A 25,992-nucleotide genomic window follows, 5' to 3' on the forward strand; every position below is an offset into this window, starting at 1 on the left:
GACACTCCTTCAGTCAGCTGGTAACTCTTCATCCTCCGATATCCTTGCAAACAGGGGGTATAACATCTCTGCTGTGGTATCTATGTCGGCCTTCAGCGACCCGCAGGAAGGTTGTCCGCTCCTGCTGCTTTGCCATTCTTTAACTTCATAATAGCTCTCCTGATCTCATCCCGACTCGGTTTCTCACAGTTAATTGAAAGGTCCGAGTAGAGTAGAGGTAGGTCTGTTCAACAGTTCCTCGAAGTGCTTCGCCTACCTGTTGAGTTGCCCTTCTTTTCCAATGACGGTGTTCCCATCTTTGTCCTTAACTGGTCTTTCCGGTCTCCCATATTTACCGCTCAGCTTACTGGTGGTATCATACCGCTGCTTCATGTTTCCACTCTAAGCGGCTTCTTCTGTCTCCTCTGCCAGGCTATTGATGTAGTTCTGTCTTCCCCTGGTGCTTTGCCTTGTCGTGGCGGGGAAGCTTGCTTGCCCTTGCGACCCTCAGAGGTATACCGGCGTGAGCCTTATGCTCCTGGCAGGTTCGACCATGCCAGATTGGTCTGCGGGAGAGGGTCTGATAAAACAGCACCCTGGACCTACAGTTTACGGGTTGGGCGTGAGGCCAGCTTTCTCAACGCGGAAAACAAGTCTAGCTGCAGAAACACCAACGAGAGACCTTACAAGAGATTCCTTATCTGGGAGAGGAAGGATCCTCAGTTAGAAGAAGAATGAAGTCAAGTAGTGAATGCTTGAGGTATCTGGAAGCCACAAGACGAAGACCGCCTTTCTCTTTCCAGAGACACCACCATGGGAACATGGAACTTGAGGACTATGTTCCAAAACGGGAAGGCCGCAGAAATAGCAGCAGAGATGCAGAGGTACAACACAGCTATGCTCGAAATCAGCGAAACTAGATAGATTCAATCTGGTCTGAAAAGATTGATAAGTGGAGAGATGATTCTGTTCTCTGGACATGACGAAGAAGATGCACCTCATACTGAAGGCGAAGCTCTGATGTTGTCTAGATCAGCTTAGAAGGCACTTATGATATGGGAATCACATGGGCCAAGGATTTTCAAAGCTGCATTTAGAACAAAACAGAAGAAAGTCAAGGTCAACATCATACAGCGCTATGCTCCTACAAATGACAGTGACGAAGAGGATAAGCATGAGTTCTAAGAACGACTCCAGAGTGTCTTAGATAACTGCCCATTGACAATACATTACCATAGTGATGGGCGACTTCAACGCTAAGATCGGAGAGGACAACACCGGCTAAGCGGAGGTGATGGGCAGGCATGGACTAGGTGAGATGAGTGATAATGGTGAAAAGTTTACCGCCTTTTGTGCCTTGAATGGTCTGGTCATTGGAGGTAGCATCTTTCCCCACAAAAGGATACATAAGGTAACCTGGGTATCTCCTGACAACTCTACTGCAGAGAACAAGATAAACCACATATGTATCAACAAGAAGTTCAGAAGATCTCTCCAAATGTACGAGTGAGGAGGGGCGCTGACGTAGCTTCTGACCATCATCTGGTGATTACTAGAGTGAAGCTGAAGTTGAAGACGAACCCCGGTGTGATAACCAGAAGACAGCGATACAACGTAAGCCTCCTAAGAGATAATGAGGAGAGAGGAGAGTACCAGAACAGACTTTACAACAAGTTTCAAGTTCTGCAAGAACTATTAGGGACTTTAAGCAGCGGGGACGCGGACGGCGACGGGAACGCCGAAACCTGTAAGGGCTGGGGAGAGAACGCCGTTGTGTCGAGAATTGACAAACATTAAGCAGCACCGTCGGAAACCGCGGTTTCCGCACTGTCAAGCTTATTGACATTATCGATATTCGTCCTCTGTTTATCAGGATGAACTAGGATCACTTCATTGAAAGAAGTTCGCAATCAACTCTTGATAATCCACGATGAAGGTGTTTTAAACGATCACAAACTTCTACTCTTGTACGATTTAAACCGGTCGAATGATCTCGACCAACCTTATGATTCTTTTCCTGATTTTAACTTCGATAGTTTGAAGACGACGAGTGCCGGTCCGAATTTCGCTTCCACAAACGCAACTTGCCCCTTCTCGCTGAGTTGTACGATGAAGTAAACGAACTTATTATCAGCAGATGTTTAATCAGACTGGCGCGACAAATCAGTGTGCCGACTGATAAAGATCTAAGTAAACCACTGATCTTAGGACTGAAAATCGAAACAGCTAAGCAAGTTTTAATGGTGTCTACCCTTTTAAGTGTGTTAGAATTTCACCATGATGAGCCATTTGACATTTGAGTACTTCTCGAAAGGAAAAATTTCGATTGAAATCCGTGTAAGTTGTCTTTATTTACATTAGCGTTCAAAAAGATATTTCACGGTACTCACATGTTCGCCGACTGGCTTGAGTTCGCTTCAGATTTCTCGACGTTTCTTTAAAATGAAATATCTCACATGGCAAGAGAAAACAAGCATTAAAGTTCCTCGAAATTAGTAACACGGGTTATTTAGCGTTGACACAGCAGAGGAAACGAAAGCAAAAACTCACGTTTTCAGACAACGCGAAATGAGCTTCACTCACGTCGGGCCCGAACGCAGAACGTCAACTTGTTTCCCGCCAGTCATGCGCAGTGGACCTTTTGGCTTTTCCCTGATCTTGTGGCGTTCCCGTCGCCGTCCGCGTTGTCTTTGCTTAAAGTCCCTAGTAGCAGAGGACGACATACCCATGGAACATCAGTGGAGCAATTTTAAAGAGGTTAAACTCCACATGCGAAGAGGTAGTCGGCTTTAGGAAACATTAGCACAAGGAGTGGAAATCAGCCGAGACATTAAAGAAGATCGAGTCAAGAAGGAGGAAGAAAGCTATACTGAACAACAGAGCAGAGCGGAAAAGGCAAGGGCACAAAAAGAGTATGCAGAAGCCAACAAAGAGGTCAAGAGAAACATCAAGACAGACAAGACAAGAAGGGGCTACTGTACTCTTCCTTTATTTCTTTCATTTATAGAAAGCCATGATAATGGTGTTCAAACTCTTAAAGTAGACCGAAAAATATAGGACTGTAAATAATCTACTGTACATAAGTTTCTGATTTCTTTATTCAATTCATTGCGTCAAAGACAAGCGTATACACGATTTCCCATGGTTTTACACGGCATATAGTTACTTGTCTAAACTAATTCGAATTACTCGAGTACTGATGAGTTTCTGACTTGCCAGACGGAATTTGCTTGTCTTACAACAGCTCTGCACCATAAATTTACTTCCATCACAAACCTTCAGATCCTGTCCCGATTAAAATACGCTGAACGACAGGTTATCGCACTTTATTGCCTGTAAACATGAACATGAAGGGGCATTTACACTGGGCCGCGAACAGTAATTGATTTATTTTTTTTAATTATCATTTTTTTCTTTAACTATCTTTTTTGGTTATTTCTTTACTTAATTTTACATATTTTTCACATAAATATCATAATTTTTTATGTTCCAGGATGTTCCGGAATGTTCCATGTTCCCGGTTTTATCGATCCGCTCTGGTTGATTTAGCGAGAGCATGCGCTGACAATTGTCTATCGATTACAAGTTTGAATTTTTTTGAAAATGCATGATCGAATTGCGTACTTTTTTAGCTCTTCGTTTATCTGTGCGGCGTTTTCAAATGCTTCTTTAAAAGTTAAGTTTTATGAAAACGTTGGCAACATATGGAATTTTTAACGAACGGATTCACCTATACAAAATATTACTAGGATAGTTTGTCTCCATTGATTCATCTTTCATATTTTAAGATAAAAACCCTGGAGATCACGCTGATTTACGGCGCGCCAATTTTTCAAAATCAGACTACACGCTTTATCTCTGAAAAGAAGTCCTTGGGCCCCAATTTTTTTTTTTTTTTTTTTTTTCATTCCTTAAACAAGTATTTCATTATGTGTCCGTGGTAGAAGTTTGAAGAAAATCTATCGAGTAGAACATTTTCGCGCGAACGTACTTACGGAGTTTACGCTGAAAGAAAACATAAGTCATGGCCTTAACGTGAGTTCGTAACGATTTTGTAGTCTTTAATCGAAATGCTGCCGCAAATCAGTTAGTGCAAGAGGTGGGTCTTGAGGTTGCAACATGAACCGCGGACTGCAAAGTGAACCGCAAACGTGACGGCAAGAGCAAGGTATCAGGTATCGTGAAGTTCGGTCGAACCTCCCCTCATTGCCGGCCACCTTGAGAACAGAGCAAAATGGCCGTTGTTGAGACATGGCATCATGGGGAGGTAAAGGTGAAACCATTTTTTTTCTTTTTTTCGGGAGTGCAGCATTTTCATTTGTTAAAATGCTTGTTGTGGCATATCAAACGTAGCACAGTCAAAATATATTAACAAAACAGAAACGAGCAGAGACGGAGAGCCTTTTACAATAATCAAAGTGCTCTATGAGCGAACTCGTGAATTTGACAGGAATGATGGTTACGCAAATGCCGTGATCACTAACAAATGCACTCTTTCCAATGTGAAATTTCTATTGTACCTGAAGAAGGCTGGTTTGGCCAGCCGAAATATAGTATACATTTTAAAAAATAATCCTACGTTGTACCGGTTCCTGCTTTTATATTCTTCATTTTCTATGTGAAGCCGATTAGATCACTATTGATCCAACGTATCCCAGCAGGATCATCGTTCGCAGTTGCCTGCTTAAACATTTTATACTCATCATTCTTGTGCTCATGTCGTAGTGAGAACCAGGATTAATGAAGGTAACGGGCAACCCATTTGTCATGCGCGTCACAGCTGAAAAGAGCTGATCGCACCTTTTTAACAATCAAATCTGTTATTGTTGCTACTTTATAATAACTCAAAGTAACAACATCCACACGAAGACATGTGTAAGCTTGACAATTCTAATTATTAAAATGATATATATGTTATTTGCCGGCTGGGAGGTCTGTATGGTGAAAAACTGTGACCGTCCTCGGTCACAGTTTTTCACCATACGGACCGACCATAAGCCGGCAAATAACATGTTTATTTTTTTTTCCCCTGCAGTAAATTGGTTTTACAGATTACAAATGGGTTTGTTTACGCAACTCTTGTCATTGAATCGGCCTGCGCGCCGTCTACTAACGATTTGTAAAAAAATCTCGGCAACGAGCGATTAACTAAGATAGTAGACAAAGAAAGATGTATTAAAAAACAGATTTTTTTCAAACTTCTTTGTGTTAGTTGCATTTATTTCACCAGTTAAGTTCTCCAAAGTTGTTTTCGTGGTGTTAAATTTCGTGCGAAGTTTGAAGTTTTACTACAAAAACAATTTCTGTCAGTCGTTGCTTTTAAAATCACTTGTAATGGGACTTTTCTACCGTAAATTTAATAGCGAGGAAATTCGTTAAGTGTATTCCACAGAAATTCTCGTAAATACAGCAACGATCAGAGAGGTAAACTCGACTGAAATTGACTCAAATTTTATGATGGCGAGAGAAACACAGGATTACGCGCCATTACAGCACCAAGCTACAAACAACCAAGCAAACTCTCACAACTTCAAAACACTCAATTGAATTTGCTTACAGTGACTTTCCTCGCCATTTTAAAGTGGGCAGAGATAAACCTGCGTTGACTAATCGTCGATGGACGTGTAAAAAACGCAAAAGATTGACGATTACCGCCAACTTTTAGGAGCGAAATTTAGGCTGCGAAGAAAGAATCCGGCCCGTGGACCGTATCGTAAAAAGCTGGACAGATCACGTGCGTATGATTAGCCAATCAAATTCGAGGATTTAGGAATCCGGTCCGCTCAGATGCTTGAGAATAAAATAAAAATGAACATCCCCTCTGGGTTCTTATCACCAAGTGCGTTCACTGATCTAGGCTCGAGTCTGCTGGACATTCTGTTCTCAACCTTTTCAACCCACCTCCTTCCCTGTCCAATTGTCTCTCCGTCCTTTGTTTTAGGGCGGTTTTCAGTTAAGTGTCGAAAGTAATCAGGCATCACTTTGGTTTTTGTTTTGGTTTTTACTACGGTTTGAGATTGACTGAGTATTCTAATTGGTGCGTAATTGGTTTGCTTTTGTTTTTACTACAATCAATTGAAAATCGCTCTATCATAATGTTGTTTCGATTTTTTGGCAGTTCATTACCCTCGCCTTTGATGAGAATACCATATGTCATTATTGTTAAAGCAGTGTTTGAAAACTCCACGTTTTAATCTTGACCTTTGCCTCAGAGTTTCACAGCGTCGTACAATATTCTAAACCTTAATATGGGTTTCTACGCATCACGTCTCAATCTACGTTCCCTTCGAAATTCTCTGAACTTTCTTACAAAACCTTCGCGAACTTCGCGAACTAACTTACATACGAACTCTCAGAACAGTAAAGATGAAAGTACTTATTCAAAAGTCCCTAAGATTGTTTATTTGACACCAAAAACGTAGGAATTAGACACCGGAGTGCCATATTCAAAACAGGGCGGAGGTGTCATTGATGCGACCTGTCAAAGCAACATCCAAATCATTGTATGAAACCAGTACAGTCTCTCTTTTCGCTCGTCTTCCGACGCCCCCGCTACTAGCGACTCGCGGCATCGCTGCTCGCACGTCACCCTCACAGTCATGCTAGCACGCTTACTTGTTTTACGTTCTTCCCCGCGGTTTTCGAGGAAAAGAGAGACTGCTCGCAGTCTACAAAAAGATCAGTTAATGGGCCCTTAAACGTGACACTAATTTGAAATGTCAGTTTTTCAGTGTTATGTTTTCATATGAATATGCCGAATGAATAGTTGGCTTAGGCCCGTATCGTAATAGACCATTTTACAGTTGTCTGCTCAGTGACCTGGCCTTTCTATGGCAGCGAGGCTAGAGTTGACCTTGTTTTGATACAGACCTCACTGCTTTTGTCATGTAAATGCAGCTAGTTAGCATCAGAACAACTTGTTTTACACAACAAAAGCAGTGAGGTCTGTATCAAAACAAGGTCAACTCAAGCCTCGCTGCCATACAAAGGCCAGGTCACTGAGCAGACAACTGTAAAATGGTCTATTACACAGAATGAAAACTCAAGCATATGCTAAACGCGGCACGCAATCTGTAAGGCGAGGTCCGTGCAATACTTTACACTATTTTCCTTGTAAACGCTAACAATACAATACAATACAATACAGTACTATTTATTAGTTTCTCCGAAATGGGTTTTTCAGAACTCATACTGCTTACACCCATCTTTCCATCGCCAGCTGCATTGACTGTGTTGGCCACTGTCTTTCTATGGCATGGTGTAAAATAATAAAGACTTGTGAGTATTCCGTGAAAATACAAGTGATTCGAGTGATATTCCATGGTATACCACTCGTAAGCGTTGTATAACTTTGTTACTTACTTACTGGCATAAATTACTTTTGTCTCACTGGAGCTCCCACGTGGATTTTCGATGAACTGTAATTGGTTGCGGTTTATCCATACAAATGCAAATTTACCCATAATTTCTTGCGGTTGCGAAGACCGGTCCATCAACTTTACAAGCAGTCAACAGAAAATAGAGTTCCGCGAAATCTCGATCGCTTCAAAAAGCTTTACTTGTTACCATCATATGATCATTTGGTACTTAACCCTGTATCTTAATTATTTGCACAATACTGGCAGTTAAATGCGCTCGCGAACCGAAGACTAAGTGCGCTCTCCCGCTCAAGTTTGGAAGTTGGTGAAAATCGTAATTACTTGTGTTCTATAATGTAGAACTGAAATCACTCTAAGAGAATTTCAAATTGTCGTACGCTTTGACGCGCGAATGACAAACAAAACACTTGAATGATCCTTTTGTTCTTGCGTTTTTATAGTCAACAATAATTCTTCACTTGCAAGATATAATTATGTCTTTTAGACAAACTAGTTGTTCACCATTTACATCATATTTAGAGTAACCAGCATCGTAAGAGATTCTGCACAGAAAAGAAACGAGCGCTATAAGTTTTCAGTGTTGTGATATCCGTACGCTTTATGTCTCTCCCCAGCCATTGTAAGCAGATCGAGAAATTTGCAAAGACTCGCAAATGTGTGCTGTTTAACAGTCCTTGGAAAGGCACCGACTTATCATAGTTTCCTTTTATGCGGTGCTGGACAAATTGTAGTGACATATCGTTGATCCAAGTCTTACACTCTGATTTATGTTTATTTTCTGTTCGACAAATAAGCAAATGTTTCATTCAAATCGGTGTTCAAAAGGCTAATTCCAACAACGATAAACGCGTTCACTGAAGCTCAAAAATTAATCAGTAGTTCAAAAGGCTTCAGTAGCCGTCTCGAGAAAAATTTCCCAGCGCTTATCTCGCTTTTCCCTCTGAGCAGAATGTGAAAGATTACTCAGAACACGGGCAAAGCTAGTTACAATTTCAAATATCTATCTGCACAGGACGACGCCGTACTCTGAGTGCCACTTGAAATAAATTTGGTCACTCTGATAATAGCTTCCAAGTTTGACGGTCGGCCGCAATCGCAAATGTTGGTTAAAGATCGCAGCAAAATCGGGCAGACTGAAAAGTACACTTTCAACCATTACTGAACACCCAAGGGAACAGTGAAAGTGGTGCTAAAGCAAGATTCATGAACTCAGAGAAGCGGCATATATGCGTATTAATGAGCAAAGGGGATCATTATGTAATACGAAATACAGGGAACACGAATTTCAAGAAAATCCCTTTCTGTTATTCTTGACATTTCAGCTTAGTATCTGAATTTGCTTTAAAAAGAAACTTATGCAAGTTACAAGTTCATAAAAAGTTGGACCAGAAACTAAAAATTTAAGATAGAAAAAGAGCATTTTTGAAATCTTATTTAAAATGACTATAAAATCATTTACAATTTGACTCAAATTTCCAATAGTTTTTACGTGTCGTTTATGTCTCCTGGGCGTCTCGATTAAATAAGTATTATTTCGTCTTCATTTCGCAGCCTACAAGTGTGGACTTTTTCAACCTAGAGTCATTTAAAACGAAAATTAAAGTGAGGTTCTCGCCCATTTTTGACGCCATCTCTTCTAAACTGAAGATTGTTCGCTTTCAAATTTCGCGCTTCATCGCGTCACTGTTATGACAATAGGGAGTTTACGAAACCACGACGGCGACGCCGAGGACAACGTCCATTAAAAAATGGATTTATATTTTACCTACGAATCTCGCGATACTCTAAAGTCATTTACTTTGTTTATCACTGTCAAAACTATCGCAAAACTAAATCCGGAACACAGCGAGAAATTTGAAATAAAAATTTAAAATATAAGCCGTCGTGGCTCACGTTCTGCAGGCAACGCAAAATTTGGTCATTTCACGTTGTTGTTTTGCAGAGGACGGCAAAGAAATGTACCAAAAATTATAACGCACGTGCACAGACATTGTTCTGCTTATTAATTCTTTTGTTCAGTGACGTTCCCGTTGCCGTTGCCGTCGTGGTTTCGTAAACTCCCTAATGCATGCTTCAGGAAGTATGAACATTTATGACGTCCGGCTGTTCAACGCCATGTCCGAAATGGTCTGGGTCAATACATATTTTTAACTTTTTTATCGATGGTAGTTAGTTAGTAAGATTTTTGTTAATCTTAAGGGAAATAAATTAACCGTTGGCCGAAAAAAAAGCCAAAATATTAAACGTTGGCCTTAAAAGCCACCACCCCATCGAGACCCTCTTCTCCCCTATTGAAGGTGATAGTTTTGACTCTGGAAGTGAGCCTGGTGAGTGCTGCCTGGCAAAGTTTTAGGAGAATATTTGCTATGAAGTGAAAGTTGAGACATTTCTGCTTAGAAAGAGGAACCGATGTAAATTTGCCATCAACAAGACAATATTTGTTGGCTACCTCATGACCACGATGGTCTCAGATGAATTCACACAAATAAGCTTGTGGTGTGATCCTGTTTGAAGAGTGACTGGAATCAAGTCTAATGCAGATTTCGTCGCATTTAGTTTTTTTTTTTTTCAAACTGATATTCACACGGCTAGCCAGTCTGGCCCAAGGAGATGGAATAACACAATGAAGTTGGATGGGTATGCCTCGAAAAACCTCGCTATAAAACATCTGCAAGTGGACAAAGTGGAAGGAAATCCAGTTTAAATTAATCCATAGAACTAAAGTCACCAAAGACAACCTTTATTGATATGGTATTAAACGGATGACGAATGCCTCTACAGTGGTGAGCAAGAATCAATATTGATCATACATTTACTATCTGTCAATTTAATTTTGTAAAGACCTTAGCAATTGACTGGCTTTATGCTACCAACAACTCAAAAGGCACTCAAACGATAGATAAAAAACTGTTTGGTAGCATATCTGGCTCGTGGAAAGAAACATCGAAGATAGTTGCATGTAATTTTACGACCATTTTATTGAGATAATACATCTACACTAGTACTGAATGTAACAATGGAGAATATAACATGGCGACGCAAAGGTATTGATTATAGTAGTGCAGAAAACAAATAAAGTTAAATTTAAAAAAAAAGAAAGCGATATTTACAATCTTTAATCTTAAACCTTACACAACACCTTTTAAAACCGTTAAGTAGTCGCAGTATGATGTGAGAATTTAAACCGATATTTTTCAACTTGGTGAGGCGGTACGTAGGCCAGGTAGAGCAACTTCGCATAGGAGGCACGCTACAAACACTCCAGGCGCGGCTACACCAAGCGTTTTAAAAGTGTATCACTGTGACAGATACTTTTTATTTGTTTTATGGAATCTAAACGAGATCATAATAAAGAAATCGAAAGAGAAAATGGATATCGTTGTTTTTACACCGCGTCTATATATCTTTCGTAATAATGGTGAATGTTTACAAATTTGAATCAAAATTGGAATTACGCTTGATTGCCTAATTCCTAGTTTATTTCACTTATTTATTTTTTTTGTTTGTTTCGTTTCTATTATTTTGGTTGGAAAAATATGTCGAAGTACGTTCTTGTTTTAACGTCACAGCCTGACTAGTCCCAGGTCGTAACCCCTTGCGGTTTCTGACCTAACCGGAGGTAAAATCTCACATTTTCAGACGGCTAAATCGCGGTGAAATAACAAAGAGATCCATTTTCTTTTTCTATTTCCATATCATGATCTCGTGTAGATTCCATAAAACAAATAAAAAATATCTTTAATTCCATTTTTTTTGTTTACTGTGATAATGATGATAGAGGCCTGGGTACTTGATTCGTTCCACTTCCAACTTGGCGTTCAAAACACGGTCCAGTAGATCCCAGTCCTCCCCGCCCCATTTGTATTTGAATTTCTCGGTGTTCATTCCTTTGGACAAACAGAGCAAAAATAAATCAGAGTTGTACAACTAAATGTTCATACAAGCAAATTCTTTCCCTGCTAGCAGAGATTCTTCTCCGGGTGTTCGTTGACGGGAGAAAAGAGACATCTGCCATGGGTCGAAAATGGCTTTAATTTAACCGCCGTCCACAGTCTTGGACGGCTCTATTTAAAACGCATGCTCCTTGCGTTATTCGCTGACCGCAACTTAAGCCGTTGCGTCTCGCGCATTTCTTTACATTAATTTCGCTGTTATTTATTGAGCCCATGCACAGTGTAAACATGGCGTGCTCATCGGCGTGCTCGAAAGAGTTCAATCTTAAAGAGTCACAAGTTTGCTTTCTTCCGTTGTGGATAACCTCGACGATGAAAAGATTAAAAAAAAAATGGGGTGACGAGCAGTTCAAGGCCCTTTTAAACGGGCGAGACACGTTTGCGTGCTTGTCGACCGGGCATGGGAAAACTCTCATCTACCAGATTGCTGTACTAGTTGCACGAACGGAAAAGGTGAAAATTCTGCCATCTAACCCACTTTGTTGTGGTTGTTTGTCGATGAGAAATGTTTTGTCTTGTTCGAGAATCAATGTTCTCTTTATAACTGAGTTCACCTTTCGTTTACAGCATTTGAAAATCCGTCGGGATGACAAGGAAAAATCTGGCGACTCTCCGAGAAGGACTGTTAAATTTTCGTTGAGTTCTGCAGATGTGGTTGTGTTGAAAAGCTTTCCTGTCCAGATAACTTGAAGTTAATACCACAGATCAGACAACAATTATCTCTAGATGATTTTTGTACTTTTTTAAGCGCGTTTTGGCGATCTAGTCGATATTTTCCTCCGTTTCCTACACAGTGAGTTAACCGGGGTGTGAGACATAACGCGCCATCTGCGTGGGTTTTTCGCGTCAGTTGGAGTGAAAGGTTTTATTTTCGTCACGCGCTATGAACATCACGTGATGGCTCGGTCGCTAAGCCCCGGAGCATGCTCAAAATAGCCATTTTCGACCCGTGGTAGAAGTCTCTTTTCTCCCGTCAGCGAACACCAGGAAAAGAGCCTCTGCTAGCAGGGAAGCAAATTCTCTAAGTGTCTAAAAGAGTTTTCTTAGTTCAGTGTTATTGTGTTAGGCCAGGAGCCATAATCGGGGACGGAGACCGTAAGCGCGCGCTATTTCTAGTATTGGGGCTGTCCCTATGATATGGGACAATTTTTCTATTTTTAGAACAAATTGCGCCATCATGTGCGGCACACGCGCATACATGCTACGTGGATTTTTGCGGATATAGCGCGGGGAAATGGCGTCCGAAATTCCCGAAATGTTTGATGCTTTTGGCCCACAAATCAATACGTTTATGTCTGTTGGAATTTTGCTTCATTATTTCCGTCGTAAGTTGCTTCAGTTTGGGAGAAGTAAGACAGTGTCGAATTTAGTTATGTCCCGCTTTATATCGCTGACCAAGTTGTGTTTCGCTGCTTCTTTAACAAGAGTTCCACATCATTCCACTCTAAGTTTCACATATGTTGAAGATTAACAGCTTTTCCATAACACAGCAAAAACCCAGTTGGATATATTTGGATATAGCACTGTTTCAGGGCTCCAAAGTTTCCCTCCTCTTGCCACACGCTTGCGAGGATTTCGCCAGAGTCTATCTCGACCGAAAAGTAAAAACAAAATAATTGCAAGTTTGAGTTTCGCCTGAATTGTAAGCAACGCTTGATGTTCTATCAAGGCCCAATAAGTGACAATAACGTTTATGTCTGTAGATGCTACTTAGTTTTGCTTGTGTAAAAATCCAATAAAGTGTCTGTTGTCGATGAATAAGAGTGCCCGCCGATGCGTGTTTTGTACAGTCAGTAAAACATGACAAATTGGACTTCCGCACTTTCGTGTGAAAACGTTCATCAAACTCATACTATATCTCTATAGTTATTAAATATGTTTAAGGTTGATAAATGTTTGAGAACATATTGAAAGTTTAGCTGAAAATATGTGAATACAGCAGAAATAATCAGCAAAGTTACGATGACGCTTCCTTTAATCAACTCGAATGAACGATTTCGATTTTGTTAGTTGAGTTATCAAACTCCTTTTCTATGTTATTTTCGCAGTGTAAAAATGTTAAAGAAACACACATGATCTTAGTAGCCTTTTGGCGTTGATGAAAATTGTTGCAGTATCTCAGCACAAAAGACAACGAAAGAAATCTTTGTCAAGATTTGTTGACAATCGAAAACACCGGCTCGCACTATGCAAATGAGCTACTTATAACGCGTCAGACTTTCCTTTCAAAAACTTTTGCAAACTCGCCAAACAAACAGAAACAATAAGAAACTGTCAAAAACAGGGTTTAGTTATGATTAAGCATTGCTTGGGAAACTCACAAATTAACTCGATAACGGGGTAAAGAGTTTTCTCACAAAACGTTTCTTTACAGAACAAACGCAAAATCTTACCTGTACAACTAGCGCGAGCGGATATTATTCATTCACAGCACGAAATTGAAGTCTTGCTTTCGACCCTGAAAAACTCACCTTTTCCATTAGCACAGAGCATAGAACTACATATAAGAGCCCTGGTTCTTATTCCCTGTCTTATTCCCTGCCATCGCTGTGAAAAATCTGCAAGAGAATCTCGCCACTCCCGATTATGGCTCCTGGTTAGGCTGCAATAAACAGCTCATCAGTATCCACTTTATATGCCGTGTAGGAGAAAGGCAATGTGGGAGTAAATCAAATGTCAATTTTTTCCCTTTAACCAAAACCAATGCACAAGGCAATGCCTACATAGAGTACTTCTTGTTTTCAGTGCACTTTTATTTTCTAATTTCATTGACATCCTGTCTTTGAGCAACCAGCAAGAAAATTTTCGAGATCTTTCTACATTCCTGCAAGCACACCAACAAACTGCCAGGACCTTCACCTTCACCTCCCCCCCCCCCCAACCTCGCCCTCCCCCGGCCTCCAACCTGCTTTTATTTTGCTGGGGCCTTGGGCAAGTGATATTTTTTCAATTTGCAATTCGTCCGAGGTGGCATAAGTATCGAACTGTGTAAATTCGTTCATTATTCCGCTGTGCCACGCCCACAAAACAAAGACAACGTACGACAAGCAGACCAGAACGCAGAAAAACGGTTGAATTTGGATTCCAGATATTTGAGAACACTCGAGAAATGTAGAAAACACTCGCCTGCGGCTCTTGTTTTCTACATTTGCCTCGTCTTCTCAAACGCCTGTCGTGTTTTATCACAGTGTAATACACGGCTTAGGCTTCTTTATTTGCTTTATGATATAGATTTTATACGCGCAAATCAATAAAACACGCTTTTTCTATATTTTATACTCTGATAAAACATGGGTTTTTGACCAATCAGAGCGTGCGCAGGGTCCTATCTATATTATAAAACTCAATACATCCAAAGAGTGACAGGGTTTAATCCTGTGTGGTATGATTTTTTTGTAGTGTGTTGTCTCCTAAAGATAAGTATAGTGATCATTCTACACACATTGGGACCACTGAGGTGAATTATAGTTAATTGGCTGCTCAATTGATAATAGCAATAATAGGCTTTTATTGTTATAATGCTATATTAATTATTAGTTAATTCAGTTAGGCAGAATTGGGTATTATACTTTTAAATTGTGCTGAAGGAATTTTTACCGTGTATAAATAAAGTTATCAATCAATCATTCAATCAATCAATCAACTTTTTCAAGCCGCGAACAAAGTGTTTAACCGTCGTCAGAAACTTTATCAGGAGAAAAACATGTTTGTCATATCTCGTTAGTCGGCTAAAGAGGCTTTGCATTGTGGTAATATTGCAGTTCAAGTTTTGTCCGGCATCGAGATCATTAGGTTGTTCTTCTGATCACTTTCTTAAAAAAACTGAATTCCACTTACCTCCAATCTTTGTCCAGTCAGACTTGTATATACCAAGCAAGCCAAAGCCTGCAAGCTCCCAGAAGCCTCTGTGTTCAGCAGACGAGCTGCTACAATCTAAGCGACCAACCACAGGGAAATAGGCAATTCGTCCCTCAACGGTGTTCTGAAAGATGAATGACAAACAGATAACGTTGAGCATCAAACAGTGGTACAACGATTTCGAGTCAAAGTACATAAGGGACCTAGAGAAGGCTCCCAACAATAGCACCATCTGACTGGTACATTTCAGTAAACAAGCGGACTCATACAGAGTAAATCCTATCGCTGTAGTTTACGCTTGTCCGAAAATCTTTGTACCCTAGCCTCTAATACGTCTGCTCTCCTTAACGAGAGATCTAGATCTGCAATGATTACATTTTTTTTTTTCAGCCAATCAGTAGCGGGATAGTTCCAAGTGCCCTGTAGCATCGTCATCAGCATTCTTATCTACAGGCCTCTTTCAGTTCTACACTTGTTCTCTAGCAGTTGTCCAATACACTGTAGATATGGTCAGACGTGATTTTAGTTGACTTGCTGAGGTCTGCATTCACCGTGAGGAGCCTGGTGGAAGGCAAATGTTCTTGCAGGCGCCTCCTCCTCCATACCATGCGACATCCACGAACTTAAAGAAATTAGGAACATTTATCCACACTAAGTAAAATGTTTCTTCAACACAGAAAACACCGAAAACGCCCTGTCTTAGTTCAGTTCATCAATCCATTAAAAACTACGAGCAATCTCAGGGAACAATGGAGAAGTTATTAACAATGGAGAAATTAGTAACGCAGGTCCACATCAGCCAACGGCTGCCAGATTATTTTAACCTGCGAGACCAAATAAAGTATTATACGTGTATGTATGTATTTAAGATCGTCGAACACTGCGCAAAACTTGAAAAAGCGTGACATGAGGAGGAGACGTTGGAGAAAACACGACACTAGTGAGGCAACTCCTGGTTCCCACCCCCTCTCTGTTTTCCTAGTGGGCCGTGCTTTCGTACCCTCTTAGGTCACGCATTTGAACTGTTCGCTAACATTGCTGAAGACTCTTACAGAGCCTGCCTCTAACGTAATTACATTTGCACTTTATTACCTTTCTGACGCTGCCCACAATGTCTACGGGCACATCGATATGAAGATCATACAGAAACAGTATATCATGCTCGCTTGGAACACGCGCGACAGCCTCGTTTAGCGCGAGTGTCTTGTAAAATTTACCCGTCATGTTAACAATGGTGTGTCTGCTGCGGAACAGAGAAGGGTTAAAAGCTTCGGCCATATCAATATCCTGGCTTTCAAAGTCGGCAACAACTACGTGAAAGTTCGTATCACCGGTTAATAAGCTGGCAACAGTGAGTTCATTGATAAAATGATAGACCCATCGTCCCTGGTCTTTGACAGGAAGTATGAAGTACACCATGGCTTTGCTGTTCCAGTTGATTCCTTCTGGAAAACACAACTTGTCACTTCCCTTCTTCTGATAGACATGTTCAGACAAGCGGAATGATTTCTTGCTATGCTGTAAACCAAGTTCCACGTCGACAGAGTAACGATCGCCATAAACTGGATCAGACTTCTGCGTAACTCTGTAGATTCTCTTTAAAAAGAAATTCCTGGAAGAGTAGCGAGACAAATTAAGTCATTAATCACTCAGTCGGTCGGTCGGTCGGTCAATGTGTCGGTCGGTGGGTCGTTGGATCGGTGTGTCGGTCAGTCGGTCGGTCGGTGTGTCCGTCCGTCGATCGGTTGGTCGGTCTTTTAGTCAAGTCGAACAAGCAAGGTCGCGAAGGCATGCTAACAGGTAGGCAAGCAGGCAGGCAACGCAAGCAGAAACCTAAAGAAGTCAAACATCATGTTCTTAATAAAATAATTCGTATTTGAGGTATTTGTTTGGCTTCGTTTGTTTTAATACTCGTGTTCGAACATGTTTCGAAGCGAACTTGAGGTAAGCCTTTGGTTCGATCGTAAGGTAATTACACTGTAGAGATGAATTCGAATTAAATCCTTTACAAAGTGATGAGTCCGGCGTGGTGAAGGTTTGTGAGTTGTGTCATGCAAACAAAGGAATATGAACTCCGCTTACCCAACTAAATGTTCTGTATTTGTATCACAAACCATCATTTTTGCGATTAATGAACTTCTCAAACAATATGACTTCAGTCCCCAAAATAATGTAAATACAGGTACAAAAACTGAATCAAGAATAATCCACAAGGATATAGCTTGAAAACAGGAGAAGTTGATCTACTCTTGCATGAAAACAAATTACATGAACATAATGTGATCTGTGAAACCGAGTTACAACATAGCTTGATCAAAGTGGCGCTATTAACTCAGTATACGTAAGCGTGCATGGTAATACATTACAACGTAGCTTTAGAAAAGCGCGCGTCCTGATTGGCTAATACGCAATGTAAATTTTTGGTGCAGAGTGCACTATTCGGATGGTTTAGGGGGCTGCTGTTCGGTCAGGCACTAATATTAAAACACAATAAGGTGTAAACTGTAATGTTTGTTTAATTAACTAATTTCAATTAATACACCGAGAGAACCGAACTGATTTATCATTCCATGAGTCTCCTTCGGATAAACAAAGAAGGAAAACGTGGAAATCGGGATGAAACGGGGAGATGCCTACTTTGCCACGGTAGGAAATAAGTTTTGCTGTTCCGAGCACTTCTTGCCAACTGATTTTAAACCGAGTCTGACGGGACACAGACGTTCATTAAAACAGGGAGCCGTACCCTCGGTTTTCCCATGGACAAAAGTCGATGATCATGAAGAATCTCGGTGTAGAGCGAAAAGGTCGCAGGCGAGATGTGAGACATCTGAGTCCGCCAAATCAGAAGTGAGCACCCATCAGCATAAAGAGCAGCAGTACGAAATTAGGGATCGTTCAAACGAACAGAATGATTCCGTCGTTTATGGCCCACCGACACTTGAGGAGTGGATAGAGGCAATGAAGAAAGAAAATGAAAGACTGGTTTGGTCTGGAAAGATTTCAGGTAGCAGCGAAGTTATCAAGTTTTATACTGGATTTCCTGACTATCCAACTTTAATTGAATTTGAGAAATATGTAGAGCCTAGTGCCAGTAACTTGACATATTACAGTTATATGCGTGACAACAGTGATTCGATCAACGTAGAAAATCAATTTCCCTACCTGGGAGGTAAACAAAAGAAGTTTCCCGGAAGCAATGTTGGTTGTCGAAGGACATTACAGCCAATTGATGAACTTTGGCTATTTTTAACTCGTTTAAGACTAGGTCTATTTGAGCGAGATCTGGCTTTTAGGTTTAATATTTCAGAACAAGTAGTGTCAGATATAGTTATTACATGGGCTAATTTCCTGTATTTGATGTTGGGGAGCCTGCCCATATGGCCCTCCAAAGAACAAATTAAGCAGTATTTGCCTCAAGTTTTCAATGGTGAATTTGAAATATAAGGTGCATAATAGACTGCGCAGAGATAAAATATCAGACACCACAAGACCTGGAGAAGCAGAGTGAATTGTACTCTGAATACAAGTCCCACAACACATTGAAAGGCCTTGTAGGAATTTCCCCTAATGTCTGGATTACCTTTGTCAGTAGCCTTTAGGGAGGAAGTATCTCCGATAAGGAGATTGTAAAGAGTAGTTCCTTAATTGATTTGTTGGAAGAGAATGATTTGATCATGGCAGATCGAGGATTTGATATACAGGATTTGCTGGCATGCAAGAAGGTAAGACTCTTCATCCCTCCTAAGCGACAAAGTAAACCAGAACAATTTTCTAAGGAAGAATGTTTTTCAACCATGAGAATTGCAAATGTAAGGATACACGTTGAAAGAGCTATTAGGAGATTAAAGGGATGGCATATATTTGATGGAGTAATTCCACTAAGTTTGTGTGGAGTTGTCAATCGACTCTGGGCAGTGAGCGGTTTGCTGGTTAACTGGCAGAAACCTGCCTTAACTTGCTAAGTTATCTTACAATTAACTAATGGCACCTAAGATTTAATTTGTCATTTGGTAATAAATGTAAACAAAGTCCAGGATTTTTCTTCAGTGATGATTAAATATATGGTGATTCCCATCATATTGAAATTGTGCATTACATGGCTTCAAGTTTCATTCAGTGTGTGACAAGGAAGGGCTTCTTGTTCAGTGTTTTGCTAATAACGTTTAAGTACAATTGAATTATTGAGGTTTAACTATGGTCTTATAGATTCCCAATTCTTTTTAACTGTATTTTCATTCAACATTATATTACCTGAGAAAAGCTAACAGAAATTGGCATTCTCTCTTATCAGATGCTGCAAAAATGTATTAGTACTTTAATAATACATTATTTAGTCTGGCATTAGCTATAATCCCATCTTGTAAGGCCATCTCTGATCCTTGGGTGAGCCAACTCATATAAAATATATTTGTCATAAAATTGTTCAATTTTCATCAGCTTCTCCTTCCACCATTCTGGCTGAAAGGCAATTTCCTCATGAAAAAATTCTCCATTACTTCCAAGTATAGCAAGGACACCACAAAGTCTGTTCACAACAAAGAGTTGTTGTTGTACTTGATAAAAGTACATATGACTCTGGTTTACTTTCAAACCAGTATCAGACATTATACATATAGATTTCCGTATAAGGGCATCTTTCAGGGTCTCACCATCCTTAACGGTGACATTTTTAGCTTCAATGACTCCATGAGGACTGCTCTTACTTGGGTCTGTTACCAGACCATCTGGGGAGGCCCCAAAAATTCCCTTTTCCTTTTCAACAAAAAATCTACATTTTGCTACTTGCACCCTTGTATGTCCCTGTTCATGCATCATTTCAGTGTACTTGTCTATTACCAGTTGCTCATTCTCTAAGCCATCTTTCATGGCTTGTGACTGATAGTCCCTGTTATAGTGTAGTACTTCTTTGATAATTTTTGTTCGTGATGTATCTGCTTTGTGATTGCATCCCACCCTGTAACTCTTTGAAGCTGTCAATCTACCGAACCTGTGCTCATACCACTCTTGGCAAGCAGATTGTTGTCTTGTTTGAGACTCTATCTTAACAATTTCCTCTTCAGTTTTGGAAAGATTCCTCTTTTCTCTCTCACACCTATTGTTATTTCAGAAAGAGATATTGGATGCTCTTTCACTGGTGTATTATCTGAGTAACAGATGCTTCACGATGTCTCAAGTCCTCCCTTCTCTCGACAACATTACTAAGTTCACTTTCACAGCTTGACATAGAACTTGAAGAGGTCTGAGAGGTATCACTGACGGCCCTAGGCTGAATGCTTGTTCCAAACTCTTTAAGTTGTACATGAAGTACGGAACCCTTGGCAACTTCTCCCACTATTGTGTCAATTAGTACAATATCATTCACATCAGGAATCATCTTTGAAAATGCAACAGATGGGTTCACTTTTTGTAAATTTTGTTTTAACATTCCGACAGATTCTACGTCTAATTTACGCAATTTTGATGGTCTTGGGTCAAAAAGTATGGGGTACACGCCCCTACGTTTTCTTCCTGAAGTATCTGATACATCTCGGGGTTTAAAAAGTTCCTGCGACATCACAGGATTATGTTGTACAGTCCTTTTCCCCGGAATTCCCCATTTTCTAGGTTTGGAGGTACAGCTGCGGTTGTCAACTTGTTCAACTGTATTTTTCCTAAATATTTCATCCAGTTTCCAGATCACTGCCATCACATGACAGTAGCAGCCACTTTTCCCAGCTGGGCATATTTTGTCGCATTCAGCAGCTAGAATCTTGGGGTTGCCGTTATTCTGAACCACCATTTTACTTTATATTTGACAGCTTTTCTATAGGAGGCCCAACAAAGTGCTCTGAGGTAAATAATGTGTTCTTCTGAAATGTCTGTTGTTACTTGGACATCGTGCACAAATGGGAGCAATCTAAGAGCTTTAGAACTTGCAAATTCGACAAAGGTATCTTCTGATTTTCGGCTAGTGTTCTTTCCGCAGTTCTTAAGAGGCATTAATGTGTCAGTCGGAACAAACTTGGGGAGAAGGCTGAGGTCGTTAGTGAAAGCCGAATCAGCTGTGGGAAATTTGTTAATGTGGTTGGTTGGAACAGTCTCGACATCGACCGGAACATTTAAGTCTGTATGTTCTTGCTTCAACCTTGCTACTTTAGCTTTAGTAAAACTCTTCTCCGGGTCAGGGTCGTAGATTTTTAAGTTTTTCATTTCATTCAGGTTCTTCACTCTAAAAAGACCGTGAGCAAAAATTTCTTTTAATAGGTCATAAAAATAGCGAGGACAGGTTGTTTATAGAACTTATAGAGAGACAATCGAAGGATGCCAAGGATGACAAAATACCTTTCGAAAAGTTCCTTTTTGTTGCCACTTTGATTTATTCGGCGACATTTTAGCCAAAATTTCAACTGGCTAACTGTCCATTTCCCTATTTGTTCTGCGGTAACACTGGCGCCAGGGATGTCCTCAGGAGAGAGATCAACTTGCTCTTGCTCTTCTTGCTCGCTCGCCATGTTGTTTCGAATTTACCGCGAGGGCTATTAAGCCTCGTTTCCGTGCAACTTCCGGTTTTTTTCTGGAATCGGTGTATTAATTATTGTAATAATGGGGTGGGGTAGGTACCTCTGTTTACTACGTAAAAAGTAGCATACTTACGTTACTCGCTCGATAACATCACAAACCTATATATGTTTTCGCAAATCTCTTGCTATTCTATCCCAATCAATTTGCTCGAAACGCATGCGCAGATAACTTAGCCTTCAGTGTCCAGTTATGGCCCTCTCTCCGTCACGCAACGCCACCGTTGCGTTGCTTGACAGAAAGAGGGCGAGAACTGAGCTATTCTGACCGGGGATAGCAGCTGTATTTCAGGTAACGACAGTTCTCCCTTTTTTACTGCAAATAACGCTACTGTGACTGCGTATCATCTGGAATCACTTCTAGCTCGATTCAAGAAGTTTTTCTGTTGTTTTATAACTATTGCGTGTTTGCCAGAGTTCAAATAAAGAATGCTTCTCCTTAGCGGCTTGTCTATTTCCTCTTCTATGAAGGGAGCAAAAAGTTCATATTCAGCCGAAACTTTCCCACGTTAGTTACATATAAAACTAATAAATTTCTGGCACAAGAAACTTCGCAAATATGAGGTGACTCTCTCACCGATGTAGGATATAATTTCGACCAAGTAACGATCTCTACCTTCAGTACTTCTCGTTGAAACGCTCCTCGGTTGTATTAATCAATAGCATTGTATTTTAGTTCGACGTGAATAAGAACGAACTATTCCGTGACCGGACCTGACTATTTGATAATTAGATTAGTTCTTGTTTTTCTGTGAACTGAAAATTTGCGTTTGGAGTAAAACAAAAATCGTTCCTCTTCGATTTTTCGTGAGATATTTAGCGTTATTCCATTTATCTCCAGCAGTAAGTAAAACGATACATATCTTTCTTACATTTTTGAGGAAACAAGGGTATCAGGTTGCACAGCTCGGCGAGGAAAACAAAAGTATCAAGTTACATACGTTGGTGTGAAAAATAAAATTGTCATATTTGCCACTTCTGCGTAATATTGAATTTAAAATGACTAAAAATCAGCGTAAAACATCACAATAAAATTCAAAGCCTTCTTGACAAACGGGTAATTGTTAGTTATTTTTGGGTCTTGAAAGAAAATACAAACATGAAACTTACACAATGCTAAGATTACGTCTTATCAAGTTTTTGTCTGCTCATATTCTGCAAGGGGAAAAGGCCTAGTTGACTACCAAGGGAGAGAACGGCATGGGTAAGGACCTATGTGTCTACTGTATCAGAGCCGTAAAATTGCACTCTGCACTATCTGAGATTGTCTCGCTAGTTTTTATCTTCGAGCGTTCAGCTCCATATCTCCATATATATTGAGTTGAACACGCAAAGGTCGTGGGCTCGAATTCCGTTCACAGCCTGAAATTTTTTCAGGTCATTTTTCCAGTAATGTTATGGCTGCATTCGCATCTGTCATTCTTTCATTATTTAATTGCTACTGTTGGACATCTATTACCACATAAGAAAGAAGACGATACAATTTTTCTTGACGATGATGTTTACTACTGTCTTCTAGTGGAGTCCCTCGACAATGGGGACACTAGGAATTCGGAGGAGGACCATGAGATTCAACCAGAGGATGACACTCCGCAAGTTTCAACTAGATCAGGAAGGCGATCAGCTAGAGAAAAAAATTCCAATTTTGCCTTCTACTAATGGTCACTGACATTCAGTACAAACGCGAAAGCCAGTTACCACACTATTATCAATGACAACGAGTGCAGAGAATTTAGTGAACTTATCGGTTCTCTAAACAAATGCACATGTATGCAGCTTGTTTTTGGTATTCATATGCAAAGTAAATTATGGCACTTACAAACCAAACGAGGATCATTTTTTGACCGTCCTTGCTTAAAAACCGCTAACAGAAAATTGTTAATCACTTTCCAAGTGCGGCGGGCTGAATCACAGAGAAGAGAAAATAAAATTTAAACCTATGACTTTGTTTACAACGTAATTCTTACGACGACGAGGAGATAACTTTGTGTTCTGCGAGTTGAGTGTCCTACAAAGTTAAGTAATGCCGACGAACCAAGCGGTTTAAAAGTGTCTAACAGGATCTGGTACCCTTCCAGGACTCTGGTATGTAGGTACTGTAATCAGTTGCAGAGAGGAGAATATTCCAAGGTAACGTCATGTAAAACTGTAGAGTTTTCTTATAATTATGCAGTATTAGGTTATCTAATAAGAAACGGTTCGCTCTACACTAAAAAATGCCACCAATTGTCAAATTCCAAAGATAAGTAATTTTGTGGATAACAATCTCGCTAATTTTAGGGATAAGGGATAATTGCCCCTCAGAATTTTAAGGATGAGGGATGACTAAGCCCTCACTAACAGGGCCTCTACAATTCATCCAGATAATAAAACTCGCTTGAATTTCCACTACACAGCAAAGCCAGCAAAGTCAGCAAACACAGGCACTGTTTTCGGGAACCTACATCGGTGTCATTGATATTCAGTTGCTGGTACTCTCTTGTTCAAGAGAATCCAAGAGGTCGACAAATAGCTTGAAACGACGCCGACATTTTATTGAAGCATGAAGCGAAATTTTGTCACTCGCTAAGTTTTTTATGGTTTTGACTTATTTTTGACAGCTTTATATCAACTTTCCGTTGGCTTTTTAAACAGGTTAGCCAATCCCGTTAGCATGAATTGTAATTGTGTGTAGCTACAGCAGTTAAGTTGTGCTCGCGCGATGTACGACACTTGAAGCGGCGCGCGCTTCTGCAAGAAATTTGCACGCGCAACATTTAGCAAGTTTTCAACGGGTTTCTAATTTAAGGTGGCTCCCTATAGTTTAACGATCGCACGAGTGCTGAGGAAGTGATCTGCGCGCGCTCAAAGGAAAACGTCAGTGTTTTTCGATATTTTATTACGTCAACATGAGCACAAAAAGCAAAACTGACAGTGAATTTTCTCACGTTTCCCTCGGTGAAATTCCGTTAAATTTTGGCAGATTGGTAGTAAATATTTTATTTTAGTCAGAGCTCATTTATCAGGGAAATCTATAAGACCAGATTTTTTGCAGCGGTAAAAGACATAAATTTGAAAATATCGAAAAACCTGCCTTTACAAACCCTACTTTTTTTGTGTTTAAAATTCGTATCCCACTGGAAGCGATGTGATGTAAAAATTTTGGAAGATTTCACCGAAGGAAATTCATGAAAATCACAAATAAAGCCATAAAAACAGTAAAAAAACACATTTGTTTGGGCATTTAAAATTCAAGACTAAATCTCAAAATTTTAACAGAGATGATAGCAAAATACTATTTAATCATTGCTTATTATATGTAATAAGTTTGAGAGGACTGTGTGTGAAAGGGAACGCAAAAACAGCATTCAAAACATAACACTTGCGCGCGCAACGCCATAAATGATTACCCTGTGGAGACACCTTAAGGACGTTCGCGCTAATTGTTTCTGCGCATCCTTACTGCGCACGCAAGTTCACTTGCCACGTCATGCATGAGCGCGCGCAGGCTAAGTAATAAAATGAACAATGATAGGGCAGATGGCCATTGCTAGAGCTTTGCCTGGATTTAACGATCTTGGACGTTCGGTGACCCCTATTTTTCTTTTGATGGATCATTTTCTCTACCGATTTTCTACGTTTAGCGAAAAAATGAAGAAAATCTATCGACTAGAAGTTTGAATTTTTGCAAAATGCACCATCGAATTCCGTTTTTTAGCTCTTCGTTTATCTGTGCGACGGTTTCAAATGCCTCTTGAAGGGTTAAGTTTTGTGAAAACGCTGGTAAAATTTGGAATTATTTACGCAACAGACCCACTTCTACAAAATATGACTAAGAGCGTTTGCCTCCATTGACTCGCCTTCGATATTTTTAGCTATAAACCCCTTTATAACATAACTAAAGCAAAGCGCGCGCTCTGATTGGTTAATTTAGCATCTACTATTTGCCCATGGGTGTACGCTGCTGACGTGTGTGCTAATGTTTACGAAGCAAATCTTTTGACAGACATTTTTTCCAAAGTAATGGCCGACGTTCTTCTGCCAGAAATGCGAAACTGTCTTCACAGTTGTCTGAAGATGAAACTTTATAAAAATAATAATAATAATAATAATAATAATAATAAAAACAATCTTTAAAGAGGAAGCGCCCGTCAAGTAAATACGTGGTTTTCAGGGAGGTCCTCTATAAAATAAAAAGTATTAAAATCTAACTCTTTATCGAGCTACTGGTGTGCAGTCAGTTGTCATGAATGAATTTTCGCGCGCTTGTTTTCTCTTGTCATGTAA

General features: G+C 40.1%; 1 protein-coding gene and 1 pseudogene across 1 annotated transcript; both read right to left on the reverse strand.

The window, feature by feature from the left end:
* Positions 1–10,082: 10,082 nt before the first annotated feature.
* On the reverse strand, positions 10,083–17,289 carry LOC149098748 (beta-1,4-N-acetylgalactosaminyltransferase 3-like). The gene is made up of 4 exons (XM_089276723.1): positions 17,252–17,289; positions 16,262–16,781; positions 15,149–15,293; positions 10,083–11,245 (listed from the first exon to the last, which is right to left on the reverse strand). Exons 1-4 carry the CDS (start codon positions 17,287–17,289, stop codon positions 11,097–11,099), a joined length of 852 nt encoding a protein of 283 aa, XP_089132849.1. The 3' UTR covers positions 10,083–11,096.
* A 2,221-nt stretch (positions 17,290–19,510) lies between these two features.
* On the reverse strand, positions 19,511–21,400 carry LOC149098749 (uncharacterized; annotated as a pseudogene).
* Positions 21,401–25,992: the final 4,592 nt, after the last annotated feature.

This window comes from Orbicella faveolata, unplaced genomic scaffold, assembly GCF_042242905.1.
Source record: "Orbicella faveolata isolate gen_17 unplaced genomic scaffold, um_ofav_v1 contig_46, whole genome shotgun sequence".
Classification (NCBI taxonomy): domain Eukaryota; kingdom Metazoa; phylum Cnidaria; class Anthozoa; order Scleractinia; family Merulinidae; genus Orbicella; species Orbicella faveolata.

Bases quoted from the DNA above. Each gene is read 5' to 3' on its own strand.
- LOC149098748 (XM_089276723.1), bottom strand. From the start codon at position 17,289: ATGATGGTTTGTGATACAAATACAGAACATTTAGTTGG. The intron at 16,782-17,251 runs GTAAGCGGAGTT...CTACTCTTCCAG, and splicing joins AATACAGAACATTTAGTTGG to GAATTTCTTTTTAAAGAGAA. The intron at 11,246-15,148 runs GTAAGTGGAATT...GTTTGTCCAAAG, and splicing joins TGACTGGACAAAGATTGGAG to GAATGAACACCGAGAAATTC.